Below are 17,441 nucleotides of genomic sequence, written 5' to 3'. Positions count from 1 at the left end.
CTGGAGTGTGTGCGTGTGTGCGTGCAGGAGAGAGAGAGAGAGAGAGAGAGAGATAGAAAGGACTTCCCAGCGTGTGGCAGATGGAGGGGGGTGAGGTGCCTGCTGGAAGAGACTGAAATGTCCTTCATATAAACCGGTGACAAAGTGGCGAGCAGTGGCCCCCGGGGCAGCAGATCAGAGCCAGAGCAGACAGACGCAGAGACAGCGACAGGAGGACACCGGAGCAGCACGCGCACCCACCGCAAAAAGCGTCGGTAAAACCCGCAGCAAAGCCTCTGTAAAACAGCAAGAGGAAAGTATCCGGGACGGAGCCGCGTCTTTTCCTTCCTACAGGTAAAAAAAACAGCCGCGATGCGAACCTGATCCGATGGTTTGTGATGTTTTTTTTTCTCACCTCCATTCCACATTTAAAGAAATATTATCATTAACCTTTAAAAAAAACAAACTACATGTTCAGTGGATTAAGTTAAAGAAAACGTACCTGTCGTGAGCGTCTGGAGGTCTTAAGGTCAGTAAAACTGACTGATGGAAACTGATCCCTCCCGCGCGCAACTGCGCTCGCAAACGTTTGCAGCAAATTGAAGCTTTTAAAAATAGCCTTAACTTTAAAATCTACTGTTTAATCATTTAAGTCTCTTTAATAAAAACTATTTTACATTACATATTTATGTTTGAGTTATTGTCATATGGGCACCAAACCCACGCATCATTCTGTGGAATACTCCGTTTGTGTTTTAGAGACATGATCTTATTATATTTTTAATTATAATCTCACCACATGTTCTGCGTTTTGTAGGCACATGAGCAGCGGCTCTATGAGGTGTTAAATTGGGGCCACACCAGAACAGTTCGGGGCCATGGTCAACAGATTGGTCTAAGTCGCGCTATGTAGGTTAGGACACACATTTGCCAGATTAAACGACTACGCATGTCATCCATCTCAGCACGGCGCCTCAGTCCGGGCTAATTAGACTCACCATGGCCAGTAGGTCAACACGTTTAAAGCTGGCTGTTTCTGTAACTCACTGGAACAATGACTGACCCCAGCAGACATGGAAGCTGCTGTAGGTTTTGCCATTTTAAAAAGTCTTTATTATAATAATTTGAATAAACTTGACCCAACTTAAATGAATCGTTTCCATTGGTTGCAAGAGATTGAATCAAGTTTATCCAGGTTCAATTATGTTCTTGAAACACAATAACTTGAAGTGAGCCTTCTTAAATTAGTTTAGATAAAGAAAGTGGAGTTACTCTGCCTTGATATGATGAAAAGTTAATTTATAAGATTCAATTTATTCCAAATAAAAATTTGTATTAATCTGAAAGTGTCTTAATGATCAAATCAAAGATACTTTATTCATCCCAGAGGGGAAATTCAAGGTTCAAGCCAGTCCGTCCAAGGTTTCACATATATTATACATTTACATTTATGACAAGTTTACAGAACCTGACTGAAGCTTAGGCCCTGCAGTTTTACCGGCGCCGCCTTATAGATGAGGAAAAGTTGACATGACTTTATACTTTTAATATAACATAAAGGAAGGGTGCCTGCTTTAATACATTTTATTTTGTCTCTAAAGTGGGAGTAGGCTAAAGTTCTGTATTGCAAAGTGTTGCAACTTCAGACGTTACCAGCTACAATTCTGCTGCTGGATGTACTGTCCCTGTACTGTCCTCCATTAACACACTGGCAACTGTAATATTCAAACAAGCCTAAATATCCAAACAATTGGTTCTTAATGTAAAAAAAAAAAAAAAAAATCACTCACAATTACGAGGAAACCATCACAAACATTCCTGTTAAATGTGTATTTCCCATTGTTCCAAAGTAAGTTATTATTATTGGCCAAAAGGGTTCAGTGGGTTTAAGTTTAGGCTATCGTAGGTGACTGTAACAGGTAGCTGTCCATTGCGCTGAACTCCTCTCCAAACCTCTTCCTTTCTGCAGATATGGGTGTCATGTCTCCTCCTCTACTATCTATTTGCGTTTACCTGGCGGCTGTGCTGATTGGCGGAACCCGCTCGGAGGGGGTGTGTCTTCAAGACGGCAAGCACAAGGCCACGCCCAGCCCAGAGCCGCACCTGACCGAGTGCAGGCTGTACGCTGAGAGTGAGTGTTTGCTTTAAATAATTCTTATTACCAGTACTGCTGACAACATGAAACTGGGCAGAAACTAAAATGTTTTCTCGTCCTTGCTGCTGCAGACAGCTGCTGCACCGAAGAAGACATCCAGGACATCGCCCATGTTCCCTCTGTCAGCAATAAGAACGAACCCTGGGACAAGTGTGGGCCTCTGAGCACGGAGTGAGTCTCATCCATCCTTTATGTTCGATTCGATTCCATTCAATTAAAACAAAACCATCACATGAGCCACATTAGTCCGTTTTGTATCTAATTTCTTTGATTCGATCCGTTATCCCAAGCATGCACAGGGTGGTGAGTGTGAAATGAAAAGCTCCAACAGACCCAGACTCAGGTGGTACACCCATCTGCCTCCACTGGTTGTAGATGGAGAAGAAAAGATCTCCATAACTCTAAAACAGGCATACTTGCTGAGAAAGAAAAAGAAAGAGATTAATTCAGGGGTCGGCAACCCAAAATGTTGAAAGAGCCATATTGGACCAAAAAACCAAAAACAAATATGTCCGGAGCCGCAAAAAATTAAAAGCCTAATAAAAGCCTTATCATGAAAGCAACACGTGCTTTATGTATCTATATTAGCTATATTAGCCTACTATCAAAATGACTAAGTTGGCTACAAATACATAATGAGCCTTAATGATAAAAATGTTTATTTTCCCCGCTGCGCATCCTGTAGAGAATGACGCACCACGTGATTACTCTGTATTACGATGGCGTCTCTTGTTTAACTTCATTACTATATTAATGAGTTATGTTTCGTTGCTTTGATGAAATTAAAAAAATGCAATATAGAAATACGATTTTTTTTTTATGTCATTTTTATTTTGAGGATTCGAAAAAAAACAAAAACAAAATGGAATGTGCATAACGCGCCCCTTATCTGGGCAACAAACAGAGCGCAATAAAACGCAGCCTGCATTTATATAGAAAAAATAAACCAATAAATAAAATTAATACAGTTTGATTTCTGTGCAAATGCCAAGGAAGTCATTGCAAGGGTAAAACGCAGCAGCATCCTCTTCTCTTTTGACACGCAACCAACGCAGCTATCCTCCGACCTGAGCACCAAAACCTGATTATATTACCAAGTGTCATTCCAAATATATACTGACAAAAATCAGAAATAATTTAATAAGAACGTCCACTTTGTTACTCAATATGTGTGTATGAAGGCTTATGTTCTTACCCGTTTAATGTGACTTCTGTTTTCGGACATCACTAGTCAGCTCAACATTGGGCATGTAAGATGTAACTTGTGCTGAATTAATGTCCTTGATTTGCTGATCGGTGATGTTGCCGCCATTTTAATGGTCCTTTCCTTCACTGTCTTAGCGGAGAGGGGCGTGTCTTTGATTTTCTGTATTGTCTCGGTTTTGTTTTTGAAGTCTGGAAATACGTGTCCTGATATGTTGATGACTGACTGCTTCATGTAGTCACCATCTGTGAACGGTTTTCTACGCTTTATTATCTCCCGGGTTGCAACAAAACTTGCAGCAGTAGTGGAGTTTGGAGATGCAATCCACTTAAATCTATTTTTGCGCTTCTCTAATTTCTCCAGAAGTAATGCAATCGCACTTTTTGTGTCACTCCCAGCTGGGTACTGGCTGCAAATGTAGCATGCTTTCCCTGGAAATGTCTTTCCACATTACTTTTTTTGTTATTTGACAACTTCTCGCTACAGAGCAAACATTCAGGTAATCCTTCCGCATTGGCAATAAATGCAAATGATTCGGTCCAGGAAACGTTGAATCCTCTGTTCTCCTCGGTTATTTTTCTCTTTTTCCCTTTGGGATCCATGGCGCAACACACATCCCCGTTTGTTTACAACAGCCGCCTGCCTCCTCCCGCCCTGCTGATAGGCTATGTGTGTCGCAGGCTATGACGCAAATCTTCCTTAACAGAAACCATTCATTCATTCATTCATTTTCCGAACCGCTTATTCCAATTCAGGGTCGCGGGGAAGCTGGAGCCTATCCCAGCCGGCTTTGGGCGACAGGCAGGGTACACCCTGGACAGCTCGCCAGTCCATCGCAGCTTAACAGAAATGTTGATATTTAATATTTATTCTACACATTTTTACAGCATTGGAAAACGTTAAGAATGTTTGTGTCATGTTTGTCCTCCTACAGAACCAGATAAAAATATATATATATATAACTTTTTCCATTTTAAAAAAAAAAACATTTTTGAAAAAGCTCCAGGGAGCCACTAGGGCGGCGCTAAAGAGCTGCATGCGGCTCTCGAGCCGCGGGTTGCTGACCCCTGGACTAATTAATGACAACAATGGCGCCATATAGTGCTCAGTGCATAATGTAATGTTCCCCAGCAGTTAAGCTTTATAGCAGCTTAATGAAATGGATGTTATAGTTGTGTACTCGTGAAGGATTCTGTCACACCATATGTGTGTTGTTGATGCCAACTGGCTGTCTTTATTACGTCTTTCTCGGCTGCCGCTCGGGCTACAACAAACCCCGTCAATACGTCACACTCATATCTATACATCAGGTTCCGGTACCCCGGGTTTCAAAATAAGACTCTCATTCAGGGAGTAAATGTAAACATTACGTAAGGGTCACGCAAGCCAGCATTAAACTCAGAGCTGGTTCCATCAGAGAGGGTTTTGTTGCATGAAATTTCTACCTCCCAGTCTGTTTGAGTGACTCCAGCAACCACAACTGAGACTGAAGTCTGAGGATGAAGCACTCCAGTGGAAAAATATAGAACTTTTAGATCTTTAAGGTAAAATGGAGCTTAACTAAAATGTGAGGGAAAAGTTAAATTCCACTTTTGATTTAGTAACTAATGAAAATAAGCCCAAATTAACAGTGTTCTTCATTTTATCTATAAATTCAGGCCACTGGGTGATACATTTAATGTGACTGCTCCTTTTTTGTTTGTTATCAACTAGAAGGTCAGCCAAAGAAGGATTTTTTTTACTCTAAAAGTCGACAGAATCTCAGCCCTGAGTTAAAGATACCTGCTCTGTGACTTCCCCAGCCTGTATCAGACAAGTCCTTACAGTTTTAGTGTGTGCAAAGTACTTCATGCTTTATCATCTGCTTGTTTTGCTAATTACAGCTACCCTTGTCAGTTGCCACAACTACAAACAAATCCTTGTGCTTTTCCAACGTCGAACTGGGATGCAATAATCCCAGATGTGTCATCATTTCATCACTCCCATTAATACGTTAAAAATGCTACCAACTCACAAAGATTCACTGCAGACTTAGCAGGAAAGTAAAACTAGCCAACTTGGACATTATGCATGATAATAATACCATTGAACTTCTATTTTTTCTTTCCTTTACTTATGTTTTTCTGCCAGCCTTGGCCAGAACTGCTGAGTCAGGATCAATAAAAGTTTGAACACTTGCTCAATTATGATGTACAAAATGTCAGATCAGACTAATTCTTCCTGCCTCCTCAGGTGTGAGGGTTTTCTGAAGCGTGTGTCGTGTTTTTACCGATGCTCCCCTGATGCTTCCCGCTGGCCTCATCCTCACCGCCGCTCATACATCCAAGCTGTGCCGCTCTGCCACAGCTTCTGCCGTGATTGGTGAGGCTCCCACACACACTCTCAAGGAAACCTAAATCAAAGTCAGTATCTGTCCCTCATCGCATATAATAGAGCCAAAGTGAGATTACTGTCTTGCATCATTCAGTGCGAAGACAAAATGCCAATAAACAGCATCAAACTGTAGGGAAGAATCATAGTTAGGAAATGAAATCGAAAGTCAACACACACTTTGATTTAAAGACTTTGAAATAGTTTATTTGTATACGATTGCTGCATGTGAATCATGACAAATCATGTAATTTTGGGATTTCAGATGCCTTTATACAAATCAGAAATATTTTTTTGTATGATTGATAAAATTAAGCATTGAACACTAGTTATTATATGTTGGACAGCGCTGCTCCTCATGTCCTGTAACACCGCAGCTTCTCCTTTTCTGCTAAATTATTAGATGAGACACGTTTAACATGTCAAGCGGATGCAAAACTGGTTTTGAAGTGGAGTTTGGTTACTCACATATGAGCAGCCAGTGTCTTACAGTAGGGATTTGAGTCTTACACAAACTCGCGATTCAATTTGATTCTGATTTTTGGGGTGAGAATTTGATTCAGAATCGATTCTCGATTCAAACAGATTGTCAATTCATAAACATTACATTTAAGTGACAAAAGGTTCAAATTTCCCAAGAAACTTCATTCTGTGAGATGAACAATTTTTTTTGCTTGTCATTTTTCTTTATTTCAATTAGGAAAAAACACAGAAGCCAGACCATCATTCTGCTGCTACAATGCCCAAGAAGACAAGTAAAAAGATTAATAAAAACAATGAAAATGACCAAAAAAAATTATAATAGATTTTTTTATTTAAATAAATCTTTTTTTTTTTTTTTTTTTTTTTAACAAAAATATCAATTTTGAAATTGTGAAGCAAAAAAAATCCAGATTTTTTTTTAGATTCGATTCCCTACCCTATCTTACATACACCAGTGGACAGACTGCTCTCAGTTATGAGAATCATGGAGGAGTTTTTACAGCTTAGTCAAACCAGCCTGCTGATCACAATGAAAAGCAGATATTCACCTTAAATAGACTCAAAATTCAAACATTTATCTTACCTCACACTATTAATTTCTTTGGCATTGTATTTTTTCAACCGAAGAATAAAGCATTGCATGCTGAGTCACCCAGCGCTGGTTTATTGTACTACAGTGGAGAAAATATTAAAGCCAAAGTGAAAACATATCCAAGGTTAAAGTAAAGTGGTGTAAAAGTCTAGATTATAGCATTTGCTTTCTCCTTTTCCCTCTTTTGAGAAGCTGTTAGCTTGTCTCATTTGTCAGATTTCCTTTCTGCGTTTTACGTTGGTGACCTGCCAGGGTGTATCCTGCCTCTCGCCCAGTGATTGCTGGGATGGTCTTCAGCTTCCCGCGACACTGAAATGAACTAAAATGAATGGATGGGATTTTATACTGTCTCTTCATAAAGGCCTTTGCTGATTGGCTGTTGGTTGTAGCAGTGAACACATGATAGTGGCAATCTTTCTTACTTCTAGTCAAACTCTAAAAATTTACAGAAGAAACAAGTTACCCAAATTTTGATGTTTTACCATTTCCATTTTTTAAGTTAAGATTTGTTTTTTTCAGGTTTGATGCTTGCAGAGTGGACATGACATGTGCTCGTAACTGGGCCAGAGACCCAAGAGGACAGAACTGCACTGGAACCTGTGTTCAGTATCAGCAGGTAGGCCTATGCTGAGGCTTCGTACATCTGTGGCATAGTTTTTTGTGTTTTGTTTTTTTTCCTGTGTGCATGTACGTGCACTTGTGTCCCCACTGAAATCAGATATTTTGAGTGTCTGAAGCAGATACAGAGCGAAGCGTCAGTCCATCTGTCCTCCACACCTCGCTAGGATAAAAACTCGTGCTAGCATTTAGTATCTATTTCATTTTAACTTTTGACAATATTTTAACAGCTCTATTTTTTCCTGGTCTAAACTTTAGATCTACAAAACTAGAAAACTTTCTGTAAGTGGTTGCTCTATTGGATAAATAATGCCAATAACCACATATTTACAGGAGGCTTAACTGAATGTAAATGCATCATATCTGTTAAACAGTTAATGGTTAGGATTATCACTTTTGCAGCAATGCTAACAAAGTCAATTTAGTATGTTTTCCAACATGCTAACGCTTCATTTGATTTGACTCGGAGGTCAGAAGTCAGAACTGGGAGACATGTCATAAACAAGTTAAGAGTATTCATGTTGACAAACAACTTTCCAAAAACTTGGAAAGCCAACAAGTATGCTGCCAGGATCCCCTTTGTTTTGATAAGATTTATGAGGCTAACATGTTAGCGACAGTTTCTAATGTTAGCAGAAGAACAACATCCAATGCTTTTATTTTGTGTTTTGGACATGCACGCATTAATCTCTGTGTAGAAGATACAACACACTACCTTTAACTCTAATTTATGTTTATGTTAAACAAGTACAATTAGCCATAAATGTATGTTTACTCAGGCTTTATTCAACCTTGTTTTGTTGGGCAGCCATCTTTACTAGTAAACTTGGGGTAGGTGCGTCTGCTCCCACTTTCCCAGTTGGATTTCCGACTTCAAAGGGACTTTACGTTATATTTTCAACTGGTAACTTGAAAAATCCTGTTTTTGGGTACTAATAAAAGGCAGCATAAATATTAGCAAGTTAGCTAGCTAAAGCAAAGCTACACACCATTAAATAAAAGCTATAACTTGGTTTTAGCTATTATTTTTTTGTTTTAGCTATTATTTATTAGGTGGCACATTAAAAGCTCTTTTAACATTAACTCAACAAAATGTAAACACAATAAATTCACAGCTTAACAACACCTCTTGTCAGCAGTTGTTGTATTTATTTGTCAGGGCTAATGAGCAAGTTTTACATGCTAACAAGCTAACCTGACAGTGAACCATCATACTCATCACATTGGTTAGATGCATATTAGCATTATAATCTTTGTAGAGATACCGAGCATACGTGATAATAAAGCATATTTATCAAGATGCTAAATAATAGCATGTTAACTAACTAAATCATAGTTAATCATTATTGCCATAAGTAAAACAGCTATGATTTAATTGTTGAAACATTTTTTCTGTCTGGCAAGGTGTTGGCAAAGTACATTCACAGCTACAGTAAGCTACTATTTTCTGTCTAGCAGAGGATGAGTGGTTTAAATCATTGTGAGTGACCTCACTTAAATCTGTCATCTGAGTTCCATGCTGCAGGTAGAGGCTCTGAAACCAGCAGTAAGGCTGGTCGGTGTTGAAGGGTTAACAGTGCAGGGCGGCATTGTGGGCTGGAGCGTGAAAGAGTTTGGCTGAGCTTCATTGGGAAGAGGCCAGCTGGGTGATTTAAAAAGAAGCAGAGTGACAGAAGAGGCTGGTGTGCAGCTGAGGCCGGCAACAAACTAACTCTCACACATCACACCCCATGACAGCAAATCTGATAGGAGTGGGAACATTCCTCTTGTTTGCCATGTTTTCACTGCCTTTCTTAATCGTCTTTACCCTTTCCCTTTTTGCTTCTCTAAAAACATCGACAGATATCAAATTTATTGCGACTGCCTGGATATCAGATGATGAATGGAAATCACAAAATTGTAAAAAGAGGGAAGACAAATCTGTGTTTTCTTGTCTACATGGGTGTGATTGTCTTGGCCCATTTTCATGTAGTGCACCACTAATAGGTAATAGGCTGTAATAGGCTCTTAAATCAGTGTATTAATGGCTCCTGAATACAATTAGAAGAAACAGGAAGCAGTCAGCACATTCAACAAACCACCTCTTTCAGAAAGTGCAAACAAGTGTCTGTCTTTTGGTGCTCACAGCAGAAATGCTGTTCATTTTCTCTCCAGCCAGCAGAGAGGCGAGATTTCACAGAGGACTCCTTTGTGGTTTGAGCTAAAGCACTTGAGTTCACCTCAGATATGCTGGATGGGAAAACAGAACTGACATAACTCAGTCTGGCATTACTTTAAAACCTCTCACAACTTCATGCAACATGATGGGAGTATGTGTGTATGCTGACTGTGGAAGATGACAACATGGATAACATCAATTCAGTGTATTTAAAGACACACATAGCCATGCTACCTCTGCATGCAAACATCCCCCCTGGGCACTTTCTGTTTCAATCTCTTTTTTTGTAGTCATTGGCCACATTTCAACCAGCCAAAGTCTGCTTTATGTCCGCATGAGATTATCTCTGCTTCTGATTTTGTGGGAGAGAGTCTGCCTCTACAAACAGGATCTAATCTGCATCTAATGAACACGTTGGAGGGCTTAGATTCCTAAAATAAAATACAGTTTGTTGCAACAAATCCAGCATTTATTAGAGAAAATAAGACATTTTAATCTGCTGATTTGAGAAAATATTCAAGCAAATTCCTTCTCCTGCAAAATTAAAAATAAATTACTCTTATTGTAAAGAGTTTCTTCTTGTATTGACAAATAAATATAATGTGACTATATTTTGAGAAAGCAGTTGTAAGGCACACATTTTATTCTCTGGTTTAATCTCATATTTTGTTCCTCAGTTGACAGTATACTGTGGATAAATGTATAAACTGAAAAGATTACAAAAGATCAGGCAACAATTTAAAAAAGCACTTGAAAACAAATATCATTAAAACAAGACAGTTATTAAGTAACAACTGAGTGAACATACGGGCAGACTTCTTATTTAATCTTTTCTTCTGATACTGGACTAGTTTCAAAACACTAATATTTTCTGATTTTTATGTTCATGTTTTCAGATTTCACTTTTAGCAACTGGAGGTTGTTAAAAGTGAAGCCTGTGCAGAAGAGCAAAAATTGCAGTTCCCCCCTCATCCACTAGGGGCTCCAAAACAGAGCGAATCCCTATAGATTCCCATGTTAAAAAGACCAACTTCACAGCAGAAATAAACATGTTCACAGCAGAAATATACATGTTTTCAGCAGAAATAATCATGTTTACAGCCTGGTACAAAAATCCATTTTTTATTTAATAGGTCAGGTTTACCTTCATAACAACTGCGGGGGAGTGAATTATTATTATTATTTTTTTTTTATAACTCATTCATTTATAAATAATTTAATCTCAAAATTCGGCATATTTAGGTTGATTGACTGCTACCCAATATCCCGCTTCAAGAACGTAGAACAACCACGGTTTTTAGCCGGTTAACAGTGTGAGTTAGCTTTAGCCCGCTTACCCCGTTAGCTGGTTAGCTCATGTTAGCTCCAGGTTAGCATGATTAGCACTTAGCTACAGGCAGGTAGGAATTCGAAAGATGTCAATCACCCACCCCCACGCTCACAGTCCCCCTCTCAGCTCCACCTCTTTGCCATTTTTGTATTTTCCGGGAGAGACGACACGCTAGACGTTGCCAAGATGGCGACGGTAAGAACCGCCCACTGAGCGTCAATTCAGCTTCAGAAACCAACGGAGGACGTCACAGAGGCTACTTCCATATATTATATACAGTCGATGTTCACGTGACATAAAAAACGCCTAACAGCCTCATGATATGATACTTTTTAACAAATAACAGACGTTATTTTGATGCTGTTGTATTTCAGACGTGTGTATGAGAGTTTCTGGGTAGACTGGGCTGCTGAGTTTCTTTTTCTCTACACTGCTGTGTAACAGGTTTCAGAGAGGCAGAATTAAGTAAGATAAGAAAGGAAAGGGCAGAACAGAGCCGCAAGAAATATCTCTATCCCTCTTATTCGATCACAGCATGTCATCTAAAGCCACTTGTGCTTGCACTGAATTAACTCTGGCAGCAACCCATGTCTGCCTGAGGAAGGACGGAGATATTTGTGTGTATACCCCTGTGTGTATTACTGGGCCAATGTGATAAGTCCAAGTGTCACACAGAGAGCATATGTAGTTGAGAGGAATTACCTTCATCCTCCTTGTCCTTCAAACAAGCCAACACATATTACAGTTTCTTCCTTTCGGAGCATCAAGTGTGACTCCATCTTAATCCCACAACGGACAGGAGGATGAAAGGAGGTACACTTTGCAGTGGGGATGTTTGTTTTGCAGAGAAACAGGGATAGTCAGAGAGATTCAGTGATTATGGAATATATATAAGGGATAAGAAAAAGAGGGGAGAAAAAAAAAGATTTCTTAACTATATCAAATTGTGCACTTTAACAGCTTAAACTGGCATTTGTTTTGTTCACTCATGTATTATCCTTTTAAATCCACATGCACATCTTATTAGAGGGAATTTCCATCGCTCCATAAACCATGCAGTTTTCCTCAAAGCATAACTTTACACATACTGAGCACCGTAATGAATACGCTGACAGAAAGGTGCTGGGAGGATCTGATCTGGTTAGTTTACATCTGTTTTACCTCTGCGGAGCGTGTCGGAAATGTAGGAGGAAGCTTTGCAGATACTAGCGTGAGCTTTTCATGGTCATGCCTTTTGATTTAAATTCGGGGTTGGTGGAGATGAGGTGAGAGGAGCATCAGAGGCAGACAAAGGCAACCAGCAGGATCAGCTGTCAGGCGTCGGCAGGCCCCGCTAACACATGGCAGAAGCTAATTGTTTTTCAAGGCCAGAGCCAACCTGAAGGGGCAAAATCAATTATTTTAGTTGTTGTTTATGTTGCAAAGCCAGGCGCAGGGTTGGGCGGTGAAGCATCAGGAGGAGATGCTGTCAAGCTGGCAGGGAAGCTGTGCAGAAGGAGTTTTCTAGTTAATTCAGTTACTTCATTGTAAGTACTATTAATATTCTAATTCAGCTTTATGTTTGTTCTCTAATACAAATAGACAGTTTACATGCAGGATATATTATGAACTTTGAAATTTAATGTATAAATTATTATAGGATACCCACACAGGTGTTTTTGTCGATGCAGATAAACAAAGTTGTTTAAAGCTACCCGGACATTTGCATGTTGCAGATAGTGATTCTTTATTTAACCTTTATTTAATCAGGAAAGATTAAGATTTTAAATCTCTTTTACAAGAGCACCCGAGGGACAGACAGACAGCTCGGATCAGCTGTAGTTACACAACAGTGTGCATGCAGTGTTTGTTTTACAGGAGAAAAATAGAAATATCAGAAACATCAAAAATTAAATGTTAATTAAATCCAAATTAAATGTTAAAATATTATTCTGCTTGCTTTTTAACATAACAATATGTAATGATCACTCATATCTAATGGTCCAAAACTCCAATGTTTTGTCAAATAGTGAGTGACTTGTGGGTTTGATCATCATTAAAAATCTCACAATCCAGAACCTGGAAACATTAGTTATTATAAAACAAGCTTAAACTTTGCTTTTCTTACTGAAATGACCTAAAACAGATTCAGGTTTTGTTTATCCTGAGATCTCTTCATGTTTTTGCTTTTATAACAAGGTTAAATTTCACATGCATCGTAGATGTAAACAGTGACTGCAGTACATAACATGTACAGATGCTGTGCAGCTGTTCAAATAATTCAGTATTTGCTTTGATTAAATCAGAGACACCAGCTTCCTAAACGTCAAGTGATTTATATGATTTACAAGTTTAAGGAGCAACATATATTAATACCTTTTTCTCAATTTACTACAAGCTGTAGGGTTAAAAATATTGACTCTTAGACATTAAATTCTGCATTTATAGGATTTTTCCAAACATAAAATAAAGATTTATAATGATTGTTAACTTTTTTTTCGCAATGCTGCTGTTAATGAATTGGCATAAAATATATAAAGTTTAAAAAAAAACAGTAGATTATAACAAATCATATACTTTGGATTATAAATGCACTCATATTGAGTTTCATTGTACTTGTCTTGATAAAGTTTACTTTTTCTTCAAGGCGCCTTTAGGTTACTCATGTTGTGAAATCAGGGGTATAAAAATAAACCAAACGGAGTTGAACAAAATGATCTGATGTGGTTTGTGCTTAAGAAGTCAGAGGACACTAAAGCTGGCTGTGTAAATTAAACTGTGCCATCGGGTAGGTTTATGGCAGAAGAAAACAAAACTTTAATCATGCAGCATCAGTGTGTGTGTGTGTGTGTGTGTGTGTGTGTGTGTGTGTGTGTGTGTGTGTGTGTGTGTGTATGTGTGTGTGTGTGTGTGTGTATGCATGTGTGTGTGTGTGAGTGTGTGTTAAGGTTTTTGATGAACTGCAGGTCTGTAATAGATTGTATTCAATGTGTTTTAGCACTGCAAAGGTCCTTGAATGCAGATGGCTTCTCCATAATCCAGCACTGATAAAACCACAGAGACAAGATTTAATTTAAAAATACAAAACTTTTTTTTTTTTTTTATCTTGGGTCACCTTAAGGTACTTTTACAGATTGTTCAATTAAGTGTAGTACAATTAAAATCTAGTTAAATTTCTTAAATGATCTGTATTGGTCCAATTTATAATAACAGTTCATGTAAGTCCATTCATTAGAATAAAAACTTAACCAAGGAAACCAGGAGATTCCATTTAATATTATATTTGATTCAATCCAGCATACTGGGTATGTATGCGGCGGCAGGAGACAGTGTAAAGGTCAAACTCCCTTTAAACCTCAACCCCAACCAGACAAAGAGCACATTTACATCAGTCTTTTTTATCAGAATCCCAGTCCGTTAGTTCGGAAAGTTTGCTTTGTTTGGGGAAATGTGAATGTGCCAAAGGAATTCTGCTTTGGATCAAAGAAGTGGACCCGATCCGCCTACAAAATGCAGATCTTGGTCTGTTTCAAGTGGACCAAATACAGGAAGCGGACTACAAAAAAATTAATTTCTACATTTGGCGTAGCATTGCATTGTGGGTAAATACATAGTGCTCGTCTTCTGTCTCATCTATTCAATTCAATTCAACTTTATTTATATAGCGTCAAATCACGGCAATGCCATCTCAAGAGTCTTACAGACAGGAAAATAAAAACCATAATGAAAGCCAATTCATATCAGCCTATATAAGGAAACCAACAGATTGAGTTGGAGCTTCCAACTCAATCTCCCATCCTGAGCAAGCACACTGGCGACAGTGGGAAGGAAAAAACTCCCTTTTAACAAGAAGGAAACCTCCGGCAGAACCCGGCTCAGGACAGGCAGCCATCTGCCTCTGCTGTGTGTCTAATAATTTTGCCTAAAGGGAGCATATATAATGTGAAGAGTATTGGTCCAATTACAGAACCTTGCGGAACTCCATGACTTACTGTAGTTTGTGAGGAGGACTTGTCATTTACACGAACAAACTGAAGTCTATCAAACAAATATGATTTAAACCAGCTTAACCCTGTACCTCTAATTCCAACCATCTGTTCTACTCTCTTTAACAGAATGTTATGATCAACTGTATCAAATGCAGCACTAAGATCAAGCAAGATAAGTACGGACAGTATTTGTCTGTTGCTCACACTGCGCACATTGTTACAATGTATTTCTGCAGGATATTTGCATAAGACAAAATAAAAAACCCAAAAGTTTTGTCTCCATGTTGAACTCGCAACAGGTTTTTCTTCTTCAGGTCTTGTCCTACCATTTGCTAAACACTAGTGCAGTGCCACCTTTGGTGGGAATAGGGATATATTATTCTAGTGGTTTGGCGGCATGGATACACCCTGCTACAACTAAACCAAGTCCCCAGTCGGACCGAGTCTAGCGGACACATCCTGATGTGAATGCATCCTATAAAAGGGAGGTCATTTGCTGTAAACCTTTAGGGCTGGAGAGGAAGGGAAAGAGGGGTTAACAATTGGTATAACAATTGTAAAGCAGGGCGACCTGCTGAGAAAGAAAAACAAATTAATGATGAAACATTGTCAGATGTATATACACGGACACTAAAGATCAAACAGAAATAATGGAGGTAAGTGCTCAGTGCATCATGTCACGTCACCCAGCAGCCTAAAGGCCCATTTATGCCCCCTCACATCTGTCTCAAATATTGTCACACGTCGCTGCCCTGATATTTACATATGTGTTTTACATTGCCATGGTTGCGTTTTTTCATCCATGTTGAGTCAGAGTTCACTTTCATGTTTTGAAGCCAGTTGGTAGCTCTAAAACTGTCTACAACCTTTAAAAAACACCAGAAGAAGTAAAATAAAACCACAAAATATTTTTGCTCTTCTCAACTTCTTCTGCGTCTTTTCAGCTACCTTTATTTTGATGGTTTCTGCATGGTATTCTTCCTGTTCCTCTTATTCTTCTCTGGTTTGTTCCTTTCACTGGTTGCATGTGGGCTATACAACTCAACACTGCCCCCGGGATTTCCAGCAGTATTGCTCCATTTTCTGTGTCAGTTGACACAAAGCTGGGAGCAGAGAGCTCTGTTGACAAAATACAGAAGTATCAGACCTCTTATATGCAATAAAACTTCATCTCTAAGAGCTTTATATTTAAAAAGAAGAATAAATATAAATTCTCTCCTGCAGATTTAACAATAAAAAGAAACTAAAACTTGAGAAAAATAAAAATCCTGCTGTAGCTTCATGATGAGCTGAAGAAGTCCAAATGCACTAGTTTTTCTCCATCATTCTGGTTTCATCACACTTTGTTTTTTTAAGTATAACTGAGTATCATATGCGTAGTAATGAAAACGGTGATCGACCAATCAGAAGGCTTTACTGCAATGTGTGTGTGTGTGAGAATGGAAAGTTCTTCCAATAGTAGATGCCATTCAAGTGGAGACACAGGATGGTATCATCCAGATGAAGATGATAAAGTCAGAATCTCCTTTTCTCCTCATCGCGTCATTTAAATTTGTACGTGTCTGCGATTCTTATATCCACAGATGTACCAGCATGGCAGGGATCTCTGCGAGAGCCTGTGGGGGGATGCCTTCATGACCGTCGAGGATGACCCACAGGAGGTCGGAGAAGCAGGAGACTTAGGGGTGGAGGGTCGCCCTTGTGGCTGCCTGACCCTCAGTCCCTCTGACAAGGATGTGATTGCCGCCCTCAGGGCTCAGCAGGACGACCCAGAGGAGCTGGACACCACCAAGACCGGCTTGCCTCAGTACCGAGCTCCGTGCAAGGCCAAGCTGGCCGTGCAGCCCAAGGTCGGCAGGAAGGGCAACTCTGTGCTGCGCAAGCGCTCGATCCCAGTTGAAGACGTGGAGGGGAGTGGGAGCGGCTTGTAGGCGATGATAGACGCCAACATATTTAGAGATAATTGTTTAGATTCAAATACATTAAATTTATCCTAAACAGAGTTGTAGCCTTGCTCCTCTAACTAAATTTACCACATAAACTTATGATTTCATCATCATCATCCCATATCAGACATGTCAGTACTGCTGTAGGAGAGATGGACAAGCTTTTAATGTGGTCAGAAAAAAAGCCTGATTCGATTAAATATCCAGAAAATTTACATCAAAGATGCTGCAAGTATTTCAAGGCAAAACCCAGAAAGAGCTCTGACTTGATGAATACGCATATGTCACAACTGTACAGATGTTTTAATTGTCCGCTAAAAAGGGGATTTTTCTTTCCTTTTGCTAGAAATTTTAAGTACGATTCAACTAAATGTTTCACTCAACGTGATAACAGTGTGTTTAAAGTCTTGCATGCGGTAAAAGCCTGACAGTATTAGCACATCTGCATGAATCCACGTCAATCTAGAACTGAATAGTACGTTTCACAGCAGCGGTGAAAAACAAAATGCAAAATGCATCAGATTGTCACCATACCTGCTGCTGTTGTCAACTGTCTAGCTGATTTTAATCCGTGCATTTGTCATTTAGTAAACTGTTGTGATACTGTGCAGTCTGCTTGTTCTGAAGTAGTTGAAACG

The 17,441-nt window shown here is 39.2% G+C and overlaps 1 protein-coding gene across 1 annotated transcript; it reads left to right on the top strand.

Annotated features, from left to right (window-relative positions):
* Positions 1-1,950: 1,950 nt before the first annotated feature.
* rtbdn (retbindin) lies at positions 1,951-16,788 on the top strand (the record flags this gene model as incomplete). The annotated part of the gene is made up of 5 exons (XM_079252917.1): positions 1,951-2,110; positions 2,206-2,305; positions 5,571-5,699; positions 7,303-7,399; positions 16,441-16,788. 5 exons carry the CDS (start codon positions 1,951-1,953, stop codon positions 16,786-16,788), a joined length of 834 nt encoding a protein of 277 aa, XP_079109043.1.
* Positions 16,789-17,441: the final 653 nt, after the last annotated feature.

Source organism: Telmatherina bonti (assembly GCF_933228915.1).
Source record: "Telmatherina bonti genome assembly, chromosome: 14".
NCBI lineage: Eukaryota > Metazoa > Chordata > Actinopteri > Atheriniformes > Telmatherinidae > Telmatherina > Telmatherina bonti.
This window is presented reverse-complemented; position numbering and strand designations above follow the sequence as displayed.